Source organism: Lithobates pipiens, unplaced genomic scaffold (genome assembly GCF_037356315.1).
Source record: "Lithobates pipiens isolate NorthernLeopardFrog02 unplaced genomic scaffold, aLitPip1_a1.2 Scaffold_8, whole genome shotgun sequence".
Classification (NCBI taxonomy): Eukaryota; Metazoa; Chordata; class Amphibia; order Anura; family Ranidae; genus Lithobates; species Lithobates pipiens.
In genome coordinates, this window is record NW_027507903.1 from 575085222 (window position 1) to 575097854 (window position 12633).

General features: G+C 49.2%; 1 protein-coding gene across 1 annotated transcript in view; it reads left to right on the forward strand.

The window, feature by feature from the left end:
* Positions 1-3048: 3048 nt before the first annotated feature.
* LOC143961066 (uncharacterized) overlaps positions 3049-12633 on the forward strand; it is a 31700-nt gene continuing 22115 nt past the window's right edge. Inside the window, exon 1 of the mRNA XM_077470207.1 lies at positions 3049-3301. Within this exon, the coding sequence (XP_077326333.1) occupies positions 3238-3301 (64 nt within the window). The 5' untranslated portion in view covers positions 3049-3237. The remainder of the gene's footprint in view (positions 3302-12633) is intronic.

Consider the following 12633-nt stretch of genomic DNA (forward strand, 5'->3'; position numbering starts at 1 on the left):
GTTAGCCTATGTGTCCATGCACACATGGACGTTTTTTAGCTTTAATGAGCAGTGGAGTTTATGGGCTTTTTTCTGAACGCCAGAAATTTGCGTTCAAAGTGCAGTTTTTCACCACCAAAAAAAGGCAAACGCCGATAAACGCTCATAAACGCGTGTTAATTAGTGTTCGCCATTCTATTTTTTCAGTGCATTGTGGGAGTTCGGAATGAACTGTGGGATTTTTGGAGTGACCTCTGTGTATTTTTATTGAAAACGCCCATGAAAGCTAACGCTCATAAACGCTAGTACAAAATGCTGTTAAAAACACGTTTTTCAACCAGCGTTTTCTGCCAGCAATCTGGCGTCCAGAAAAAGCTTTTTTGAGCTTCAGTGTGCATGGAGCCTAAAGCCGCGTACACACGTAGCCGTCTGTCCGACGTACTTAGTCTGGCGGACGTCCGCCAGACTGTCCATCGGAATTTTCAAACGGGCTACTTGCCCACACACGGCACTTTTTCAGCGGACTAATACGGCGTACTAAGTCCGCCGTACTTTCGAAATGAACGGACTCGCCCACACACGCGGAGGAAAGTCCGCTCATTTCGCCCCCCCACCCCAAAGCACCTTGTCCCCATGTCGATGAGGACAAGGGCCTCTTCCCGACAACCCTGGCCGTTGGTTATCGGAATCCGTGAGCCCCCTTTAATAAGGGGGCCCCCGGATACCGGCCCCCCACCCTATGTGAATGAGTATGGGGTACAATGTACCCCTACCCATTCACCTGTAAAATAAAAGTACAAAAAAACACAACACACGAGATAAAATACTTTATTGCACAGCTCCGGGGGTCTTCCGTCTTCGGGGGTCTTTTCGCCGGACTCCTCCGCTATCTTCTTGTAGCTCTTTTGCTAGCGGAGGAGTCCGGCTTTCTTCCTCGCCGCCGGCCTCTTCTCCCGACTTCGAGGGTCTTGTCCCCCTCTTCGGTTCTTCTGCCGGGCCACCGCGCCTTCTTATAGCTCTTTTACAGGCGGTGGCCCGGTCTTCTGTCGCCGCTGCCGCCTTCCGTTCTTCTTCTTCTTCTCCAGGAGATGTTGACTCGACGATCTCTCCGGCCGCAATGCCAGGGACGCCCTGCGCTGCCACTTATATAGGGACAAGGGGCGGTGTCACATGGCTTTATGTCACATGGGTTGGTCACATGGGTTGATGTCACATGGGGACTGTGACATCGTAAGGGGGCGGGGCCACCATGTGACACCAACCCATGTGACATAAAGCCATGTGACACCGCCCCTTGTCCCTATATAAGTGGCCGCGCAGCGCGTCCCTGGCATTGTGGCCGGAGAGAGCGTCGAGTCAACATCTCCAGGAGAAATAGGAGAAGAAGAAGAAGAAGAAGAAGAAGAACGGAAGGCGGCGGCGACAGAAGACCGGGCCACCGCCTGTAAAAGAGCTATAAGAAGGCGCGGTGGCCCGGCAGAAGAACCGAAGAGGGGGACAAGACCCCCGAAGTCGGGAGAAGAGGTCGGCGGCGAGGAAGAAAGCCAGACTCCTCCGCTAGCAAAAGAGCTACAAGAAGATAGCGGAGGAGTCCGGCGAGAAGACCCCCGAAGACGGAAGACCCCCGGAGCTGTGCAATAAAGTATTTTATCTCGTGTGTTGTGTTTTTTTTGTACTTTATTTTACAGGTGAATGGGTAGGGGTACATTGTACCCCATACTCATTCACATAGGGTGGGGGGCCGGTATCCGGGGGCCCCCTTATTAAAGGGGGCTCCCGGATTCCGATAAGCCCCCCACCCGCAGACCCCGACAACCAACGGCCAGGGTTGTCGGGAAGAGGTCCTTGTCCTCATCAACATGGGGACAAGGTGCTTTGGGGTGGGGGGGCCGCGCGTCCCCCCTTCCCCAAGGCACCCCCCCATGTTGAGGTCATGCGGCCTGGTACGGCTCAGGAGGGGGGGCGCTCGCTCGCCCCCCCTTTCCTGGCCGGCCGGGTAGCGTGCTCGGACAAGGGTCTGTTGTGGACTTTGGGGGACCCCCACGCCGTTTTTTTTCGGCGTTGGGGTTCCCCTTTAAGTCCATACCAGGCAGCGGGGCCAGCGACGTCTCCTTCGCGGGCCCCGCCTACCTGGAGACCCGCTCGAAATGAGCGGACTTTTCTCCGGGCGGGAAAAGTCCGCTCATTTCAAAAGTACGGCGGACTGGCATACACACGGCCGGATTGTCCGCCGAAATGCGAGTACGGCGGGCAGATTGATGTGCAACACGCCAATCTAAGTCCGCCGTACTTTCGGGTCAAAAAAGTATGCCGGAGGCTACACACGGGGGGATTTTTTGGCGGACTTGAGTTTGCCGGACTTTTCCACCGGATTGTTTGATCGTGTGTACGCGGCATAAGACATGCTGGTAGGTTACTTGGATTCTGTTTAAATTAGCCCTAGCATGTGTATGTATGAATGTGAGTTAGGGACCTCCGATTTTAAGCTCCTTGAGGGCAGGGACTGATGAAAATGTATAGTAAATATGTAGTGCTGTGTAAACTGCTGACACTATATAATACCTATAACAAATAAAAGGCTAGTAGATAAAACACAGATACATAGGTCAAATATTTGGGTAAGTGTGTTGGAATTATGTTTTTATTTTCTAATAATATTAATTTTTTTTTTTTTTTTTTTTGCATTTTTATCTATGTTTGATCTACTGCATCCAGGGGCGGACTGACCATTGGGGCACTCGGGCACTGCCCGAGGGCCCCATGCCATTAGGGGGCCCCATCAGGGTTGCCAGCCTCAATAAAACCAGGGACAGTATGTGTGTGTAGGTGTGTATACTGTGTGGCCCCATAATCTCCTATTGCTCGGGGGCCCCATAATCTTCTATTGCTGGGGGCCCCATAAACTTCTATTGCCCGGGGGCCCCATGAGTTCTCAGTCTGCCCCTGACTGCACCTGATCAATAAAAAAGACTCAATGACTCATTAAGCTGGTGATACAAGCTTACACTTCGTAGAACTTCTTTCTCAACTTCCTGTGTCACCCTTATCCCTCCCTTTTTATTAGAACATCATTTTTTTATTAAGTACTTTCACTTTTTTTTCTCCTAGGATCATTAGTTCTAGCCAGCACTGTCACACACTTCCATCTGCTTCCTCTTTATTATTGTGACAAAGTTTGAGGAGCGCAGAAGACCTGCACGAGCTGCTCCTTAATGACAAACAGTTGTCTTTCTGTACCAAGATCAACATCGCTGTCTAATGGCGTTCTCCTGGTTCTGGACCGTGGCCACCATGCTCCTTCTCAGAGTTTTAAAAGTCAACAGTAAGTCTATTTTTAATGTTTATGTTTTAATGTTTTGTCTTTGAACCCAAAGTGTGATTTGTGTTAGGTAATGGGTGTTTAAGATGGTCCTTATTGTATTTTATATACTGACAAAAGCACAGCTGTAAGGCTTCGTGCACACTGCTTTATTGTAAACGCTGTTTCTTCTGACAAGAGAAAACCTGCGTTATTAAAAACTCGCCTAAGCTGAATTTTTTTCAAACCACTTTAGGTGAGTTTAGCGGCATTTGGTGTTTGGGAGTTTATTTATTTAATTAATTGGCCAGAATTTTAAATTATTCTGGCCATTGAAATGAATAAATGCTGACGTGCTAAATACACCTAGATGAGCTTATGTGGGTTTAGGTGCGTTTTACGCCCAAAAGCTCCTCTCCTTAACACAATTCTTCTGCGTCCAGGAGAGGAGCTTTCACTGCCTCTAAACGCTGCAGCTCCTTAACTCTGCAAAAAAGCCTATTGGATTGATTTACTAAAGACAAATAAGCTGTGCACTTTACAATGTAGTTGCATTCTTTGTTTGCCACCGTTAACGGCACAGTCTAACTGAAGCAACGGCACGTACTGCCATTGCTTCAGTATGCATGTGCCGATGATGTTGGTACATGCAAATACAGGAGATATCTCCTAAACCATGCAGGGTTAGGGGATATCCAGTGTAGCTACAGGTAAGCCTAATTATAGGCTTACCTGTAGCAAATAGCGGCTGTAAGGCTGCATTCACACCTGAGCGTAGCGTGTTTGAACGTTTTTACCGGCGTTTTGTCGCGCGACAACGAGCGTTTTGTTACACTACAACGCGCGACAACGAGCGTTTTTTAACTTCTGCGTTTTTTTTCAGCCAATAGGAAAAATATTTTTCATCTGCTTATTTTTTCTTGAGCAGATACAGCGTCAAAACGCCCGTAGAAACGCTCGTTGTCGCTCTAAACGCTCGAATCGAGCGTTTCCATTAGTTTCTATGGGAATGAAAACGCCCAAATCAGCCCAATTCGCGCCCAAAGGGTCCGGAACTTGTTTGAGCTTCAGGCGTAGGGCTTCAGGCGACATGGAGTGGAGATGTGAACCATCTCCATTGAGAATAATGGATTTTTACCCCTCCAGCGTTTTGTAGCTTCAGGCGTAGGGCTACAAAACGTTCAGGTGTGAACGGGCTGTAAAGGGTTTACAACCACTTTAATGTAAGTGCTTACCTGTAGACCATTCCTCACCCCCAAGAAGTCTGTCCAGTAAACTCCCAGTAATGCCCCATACACACGGTCAGACTTTCCGACGGAAAATGTACGATCGAACTGTTGTCAGAAATTCCGATTGTGTGTGTCTATTTTTCATGCAAAGTTTGAGATTTGGATCTAAAATTTTCAGACAACAAAATCCGATCGTTTAAATTCCAACTGTTTGTATACAATTCCGACGCACAAAGTGCCACGCATGCTTAGAATAAATTACGAGACGAAAGCTATTGGCTACTGGCCTCTTTATAGTCTCGTTGTACGTGGTTTACGTCACCTCATTCTGAACGATCGGATTTTCCGACAGCTTTGTGAGACCGTGTGTATGCAAGACAAGTTTGGGCCAAAATCCGTCGGGAAAAAAAATCAGACGGATTTTGTCATCGGAATGTCCGACCGCGTGTACTGTTGACCTGTCCTCGGCAAGTTTCGGGACACTGCAGTTGGTATAGGCCTACTGTGCTGACCCTAAAAAATACATGTCTTACCACATATCTCAAACAGTGAATATATATATTTTTCAATAATCCATCAATAATTAAATTTAACCATAAACTATAAAAGGTGCATGGTATACTGATATAGGGAATATTGCATAAGTGAAACAAATAGTAGTGTGTATTTAAGCAAAGAAAAGTCCCAGTGCCGGTCTAAAGACACCTTACCTGTGAGTGCAAAATTCTTACTAGTACTAGTTTTATTGGTGATAAAACTAGTACTAGTTTTATTGGTGAAATACATTGTATACATGTTGCGCAATGATGGTCATTTGCTTTTTATGAGATCCTGAGATCACCTAATGTGGAGATTTATGGCGTGATTACTGGCATATCATTTGGAAATCCTTAGGTATAGTCTCACGAGTGGAGTGGTTAAAGAGGTAGTAAACCCCAATGGGTTTTACTTCCTCTTTTGCTCTATGCAAACCCTGCAATTTAAAAGCATAACGAGCTAGTATGCATTGCATACTAGCCCATTATGTGACACTTACCTGCAAAGAAAGCCCGTGCTGTCCCCTGTGCAGGCCTGCGACCATCTTCGCCCCTCTTCCTTCCGGGGCCGCGGGCTCCGGCTCTGTGACTGGCCGGAGCCACTTGACGTCACTCCCATGCATGCATGCAGGAGCCGTCAGACACAGCACACGCTGGGGGAGAAATGGCACAGTGGTCTGTTTCTTCACAGCCCATTCGGCGATGATGACATTGGCATGCTACAAGTGAAATATCTCCTAAACGGCGCACGTTTAGGAGATATTTCCACTACCTATAGGTAAGCCTTATTCTAGGCTTACCTATAGCTAAAAGTAAGACAAAAGGGTTTACCAATCACTTTCACCCAGGCATAAACCAAGGCTTTTTTTTTTTTTAAATGTTTTTGGCGAGTGTTCATTTTAGAAGGTGATGGTGTAGAATTCACGGATTGGTGGAGATTTTTTTCAATTACGGATGCAGATCTGTGCATGTGGGATCTGGATACCCATTTTCTGAAGAGAAACACTGGGACTTTTCTTTGTTTAATACATTGCTACCATTCGTTTCACTTATGCAATTTTCCCTATATCAGTATACCATGCACCTGTTATAATTTATGGTTAAATTAAATTATTGAAGAAATTATATATATGTATAATTGTTATCAAATACTTACCGTAATTTTCCTATCCTGGCCCATCCTCAAGTCAGCACACTATTGGTTAACATCTCCTCTGGAGCCCCACATTACAACCTGTATAGCTGAATAAAAGGCAGCTCTTCCTTAACTAAGAGAGTTCGATAACTTAGCCTGCGACAAGCCACTAAGGAGGAAGTCCTGTGCTGATGTGGGGATGGGCCAGGAAAGGAAAATTACGGTAAGTATTTGATAAAAATTTTCCGACCAATTAAGAGAGACACTAAGAGCCCATTCACACAGGGGCAACACGACTTGTAGGCGACTTGAGTCAGGCAACTTGGACACGACTTGAGTTAAGATCACAGCGTGACTTGGGACAACTTCAAAACGACTTGTGATGACTTCAAGCGCGACTTGGGACGACTTACAAGTCGCCCCAGGCCAGGCGACTTTTGCCGAGGCCAAGCAGAGAATGAGCTCAAGGGGGAACTCCACGGCAAATTTCTGAAAAAAATTTGGCGTGGGTTCCCCCTCCGAGAGCATACCAGGCCCTTAGGTCTGGTATGGATTCCAAGGGGAACCCCCTACGCCGAAAAAACGGCGTGGGGGTCCCCCCCAGATCCACACCAGACCCTTATCCGAGCACGCTACCCGGCCGGCCAGGAAAGGGGGTGGGGACGAGCGGGCGCCCCCCCCCCTCCTGAGCCGTACCAGGCCGCGTGCCCTCAACATGGGGGGGGTGCCTTGGGGGAGGGGGGGGCGTGCGGCCCCCCCACCCCAAAGCACCTTGTCCCCATGTCGATGAGGACAAGGGCCTCTTCCCGACAACCCTGGCCGTTGGTTGTCGGGGTCTGCGGGCGGGGGGCTTATCGGAATCCGGGAGCCCCCTTTAATAAGGGGGCCCCCGGATACCGGCCCCCCACCCTATGTGAATGAGTATGGGGTACAATGTACCCCTACCCATTCACCTGTGGAAAAAAAGTACAAAAAAAAAAACACAACACAGGGAAAAAATATTTTATTGCACAGCTCCGGGGGTCTTCCGTCTTCGGGGGTCTTCTCGCCGGACTCCTCCGCTATCTTCTTGTAGCTCTTTTGCTAGCGGAGGAGTCCGGCTTTCTTCCTCCCCGCCGCCGGCCTCTTCTCCCGACTTCGGGGGTCTTGTCCCTTTCTTCGGTTCTTCTGCCGGGCCACCGCGCCTTCTTATAGCTCTTTTGCAGGCGGTGGCCCGGTCTTCTGTCGCCGCCGCCGCCTTCCGTTCTTCTTCTTCTTCTTCTTCTTCTCCAGGAGATGTTGACACGACGCTCTCTCCGGCCACAATGCCAGGGACGCACTCCGCTGCCACTTATATAGGGACAATGGGGCGGTGTCACATGGGTTGATGTCACATGGGTTGGTCACATGGGTTGATGTCACATGGTAAGGGGGCGGGGTCACCATGTGACATCAACCCATGTGACCAACCCATGTGACATCAACCCATGTGACACCGCCCCATTGTCCCTATATAAGTGGCAGCGGAGCGCGTCCCTGGCATTGTGGCCGGAGAGAGCGTCGTGTCAACATCTCCTGGAGAAGAAGAAGAAAAAGAACGGAAGGCGGTGGCGGCGGCGGCGACAGAAGACCGGGCCACCGCCTGCAAAAGAGCTATAAGAAGGCGCGGTGGCCCGGCAGAAGAACCGAAGAAGGGGACAAGACCCCCGAAGTCGGGAGAAGAGGCCGGCGGTGGGGAGGAAGAAAGCCGGACTCCTCCGCTAGCAAAAGAGCTACAAGAAGATAGCGGAGGAGTCCGGCGAGAAGACCCCCGAAGATGGAAGACCCCCGGAGCTGTGCAATAAAATATTTTTTCCCTGTGTTGTGTTTTTTTTTTGTACTTTTTTTCCACAGGTGAATGGGTAGGGGTACATTGTACCCCATACTCATTCACATAGGGTGGGGGGCCGGTATCCGGGGGCCCCCTTATTAAAGGGGGCTCCCGGATTCCGATAAGCCCCCCGCCCGCAGACCCCGACAACCAACGGCCAGGGTTGTCGGGAAGAGGCCCTTGTCCTCATCGACATGGGGACAAGGTGCTTTGGGGTGGGGGGGCCGCACGCCCCCCCTCCCCCAAGGCACCTCCCCATGTTGAGGGCACGCGGCCTGGTACGGCTCAGGAGGGGGGGGGGGCGCCCGCTCGTCCCCATCCCCTTTCCTGGCCGGCCGGGTAGCGTGCTCGGATAAGGGTCTGGTGTGGATCTGGGGGGGACCCCCACGCCGTTTTTTCGGCGTAGGGGGTTCCCCTTGGAATCCATACCAGACCTAAGGGCCTGGTATGCTCTCGGAGGGGGAACCCACGCCAATTTTTTTTCAGAAATTTGCCGTGGAGTTCCCTCTTGAGAGCTGATAATTCTGTCACAGTCGCCTCCGTAAAGACGGAGATCCGACTTGGAGGCGATCTCCATTGAAATCAATGGGTACCGGTCGCCTACAAGTCGGATAGAAGTAGTACAGGAACCTTTTCTGAAGTCGGAGCGACTTCAGTAGTGTGCATTAAGACGGCTCTCATTCACTTACATTGCTTTTTAAATGTTGTCCGACCTGAGGCGACCTGAGGCGACTAGGGGCGACCTGAAGTCGGATCAGGAGTTGCCCCTGTGTGAATGGGCTCTAACATCTAAAAGAAAAGATGCTAAAACCAGAAGGAATTGATCTCTCTGGTCCCAAACATGCTGGTCACATATTTCGTTTGTAAGGCTGAATGAAGGACGCAACCGACCTTCAAGCGAGCCCTTACCTGTATCCTCCAAGCAATCCTGGCATGATTGCCTCAAAGGCTGCCACCCCTCTAGTCAAATAGGCTTGCAATTATTTCAGAGTAGAAAAGCATACTTCCTGCATGTCAATTTTAATCATCCTGGCAACCCAAGAGTGGATGACTTTGCCTGATGGCTTATTGAAAGGATTTTTTTCCCCCTCCCCTACTTCCCAGTGGAAACTTGATACTACTTTAAAATTGAACTTTGGGGATAGACAGGGTATCCCTATCTCTGGTGAAAAAAAAAAAAAAGGAAGATACCAAGCGCTCTTGCTGGAAAGTGTTGCAATCTTCAACATCCTCCTGTCTGACGTAGTTGTTGTCAGAACTAGTTTTACCATGCAGTACTTCATTGGAAACGAAAACCTGTTGGAGCAAAGGGTGCTCTCAGATACAAGCCTAAGTTCCACAGAGGAAACAAGGATTTCCCCCAAGGTCATATATTGATTGTTATCTGGAAGAAGCATCTGATCACTGGCTTTGCACCCATCTGCAGCTTGTGAAAAAATTAAGTAGAGATCCCTTAAATGGCTTTGTATGCCAGACCAACCTCTAGCGCTGATTGTAAAATGTCAAGGATATTGGCTAGAGGTAAGGAACACAGGAGAGAAAGCTTTGCTGAGCAAACAAAACAAACTTCTTTCATATCACCTCCTATGTAGTATTCATGGATGATCCTCTGGTCACCAGGATCTGAACAACATCAGATGAGAATCCCTGCACTTCTAGTGTAGCATATTCCATAGCCAGGCTATTAAAAGTAGTCCAGTTGGACTGGAGTGCCATTACTGACCTTGCCATGAATTCACTTGATCAGAGACAAAAATGAAACAAAAAAAATTCCATGGCACCCTGCACCATGGATGACGGAGTCTTTGGATTGGTATCCTGTTGCAACTATCAGAAGCTGCATGTTCAGTGAAGTGTCCCTGAGAACTACTGCTGGAATGCCCCATAATGCCAAAATTGACATAACCAAACCAATAATTGATTTTGTTCCCTGGCAAGGAGACCAATTTTAACTAAGTAGTTTTATGCCCCCAAAAAGTTTCTTTGCAAGATGTAAGAAAAAAGACTTGGTGTCCCCTTGCCAGGCAATGAAGGTTACTACTGTCTTGTTGTCAACCTTACTAGGGCCCCCTCAAAGATCCTGAAAGGCTTACAATGCTAGAAGAGGCTTCCTTCCATTCAAGACACTTGGGGAGTCTGTGCTTCACTGTTCTCCAGTGGTCTTGCACTTGTTTCTTCAGATCTTGGACTCCCCAGCCCCAGAGACAGACTGGCTTCAGAATCATCCTATCTCCTGGACTGAGAGGCATGCCTCCAAATAAAGAACAGTTGCAATGTCCAAAATTCCAGTTCTTGTTGAATTTGTATAGGCACAAAGATTTTCTGATCCATAGATAGCCCTCCGCTAAAGAAGACGAAATTGAAACGCCCTCATGGGCCACTTGGCCCAAGGTACCACCACTGGCAAGAAGATCTTTCAAAAAGATTCTTGGGACTGTGCCAATTCTGTAAAAGCACCTGAACTGGAAATGACATCTGGCCACTGAAAATCTCACATGCCGCTGGCCCTCGGCATCGATCAGTACATGGAAATATGAGTCGTCCGGTAGTTTGATACCAACTGGTCCTCCAGCTGAACTGTCCCTGTGACTGTCTGCATGAACCATCCGATTGGCATATATGAACACATTTGATTACTTCAAACTAAAACAGGCCCAAAGGCTCCTGCCTTAGGTACTAGAAAAACTGGAGAGAAAGGCCTCCAGATGATTCCAAGTTTTCGGCATCATTGGCATGAAGGCCTTGTAGCAGTATAAAAATCTTGTAAACATCTTCTCTTCTGAGATCTGTTGGACATAGATTAAATGGATTCAGTGGTCAGCTTTGGAATTTCCCATTGTAAGCCCACCTGTCTTCTGGACCCACTGGTCTTTGACTGTTGTCCAAACCCTCCGTAAGGAGGCTACAATCATCAAATTCACTCAGGCCCTCTGGCCAACTGGAAAAGACTGGACACCTTCAGAAAGACCTTCCAGCCATTTGGTAGCTTGCTCTGGACTGGATTGCATGTTAAAAGTAATTTTAAGACACCTCCACTGTGATCTATTAATCTGTAGTCTGTCCTATAAGAATTGGCCTCCTGCACCCTCTGAAATTTAGTAGGCTTGAGTGAAGGATGGCGGGTTCCTCTTACTAGTCTGTGGCCAGACTTTTTTTTCCTCGCGTCAATCGCTTAATTGCGTTGTTCAGTGTTTGGCCAAATAACCCCCATTATAGGAAATGTTAAAGGCTTGTGTAGATGTTCCACCTGCCTTCCAGCGGTGTAACCACAATGCTATCATAGCAGCGACTGGGTGCGCCAGCACTTGTACTAGGTCTATCAAAAGCATCAACAAAAAGTCAGGTGCCAATCTTTCCAGAAACTGTGCCAAATCTTGTAGCTACCAGTGTTGGATGTAATGGCATATCTAAAGTTAATATATATCAAAGTTAACCACTTCAGATCCGCGCTATTGCCAAATGACGGCATTAGCGCGGACCTACATTTCCGGGACTACGTCTATTGACGTCGTCCCGGTTACGAGCGGCCTGCGCGCCCCCTGAGGGGCGCGCGCGGCGCGCTCTGTGATCGGCGAGTCCGTGAGACTCGCCTGATCACCGATCCGTGTAAGGGGTCGATCCCGACCCCTTATCACGTGATCAGCTGTCAGCCAATGACAGCTGATCATGTGATAAAACGGAGCCGGTAATCGGCTAGTATTCCTCCTCGCGCTGACAGCGCGAGGAGAAAAAAAAAAAGCCGATCGCCGGCGGCCGTGTTCGGGACATCAGTCCCGATCGCCGGCGGCCGTGTTCGGGACATCAGTCCCGATCACGGCGGCCGTGTTCGGGACATCAGTCCCGATCACGGCCAGCAATTCAAGCGGACACCTGCCCCCTGCCAGTGCCCACCTGCCACCCGCAGTGCCATCCTGAAATAAAGTAAGTGCCCCCCTGTCAGTGCCACCCAGCAGTGCCCATAGTGCCCACAGTGCCACCCAGCAGTGCCCACAGTGCCACCCAGCAGTGCCCACAGTGCCACCCACAGTGCCACCCAGCAGTGCCACCCACAGTGCCACCCAAAATCTGCCTCAAAGGTGCTGCACCCCAGTGCCGCCCATCAGTGCCCAGCAGTGCCGCCCATCAGTGCCCAGCAGTGCCGCCCATCAGTGCCCAGCAGTGCCACCTATCAGAGCCACCTATCAGTGCCACCTATCAGTGCCCATCAGTCCCATCTATCTGTGGTACCTATCAGTGCCCATCCGTGCCACCCATCCGTGCCACTTATCCGTGCCACCCATCCGTGCCATCTTATCTGTGCCCATCTTTGCCCATCAGTGCCGCCTTATCTGTGCCCATCGGTGCCGCCTTATCTGTGCCTATTAGTGCCGCCTTAACTATGCCTATCAGTGCCCACCAGTGCAGCCGATCAGTGCCCACCAATGCAGCCCATCAGTGCCCACCAATGCAGCCCATCAGTGCCCACCAATGCAGCCTATCAGTGCCGCCTAATCAGCGCACTTCAATGAAGGAGAAAAATGACCCGTTTGCAAAATTTTATAACAAACTATTAAAACATGATTTTTTTTTTTTTTTTTTTTTGCATCTTTTTTTGTTTGTTTAGCAAA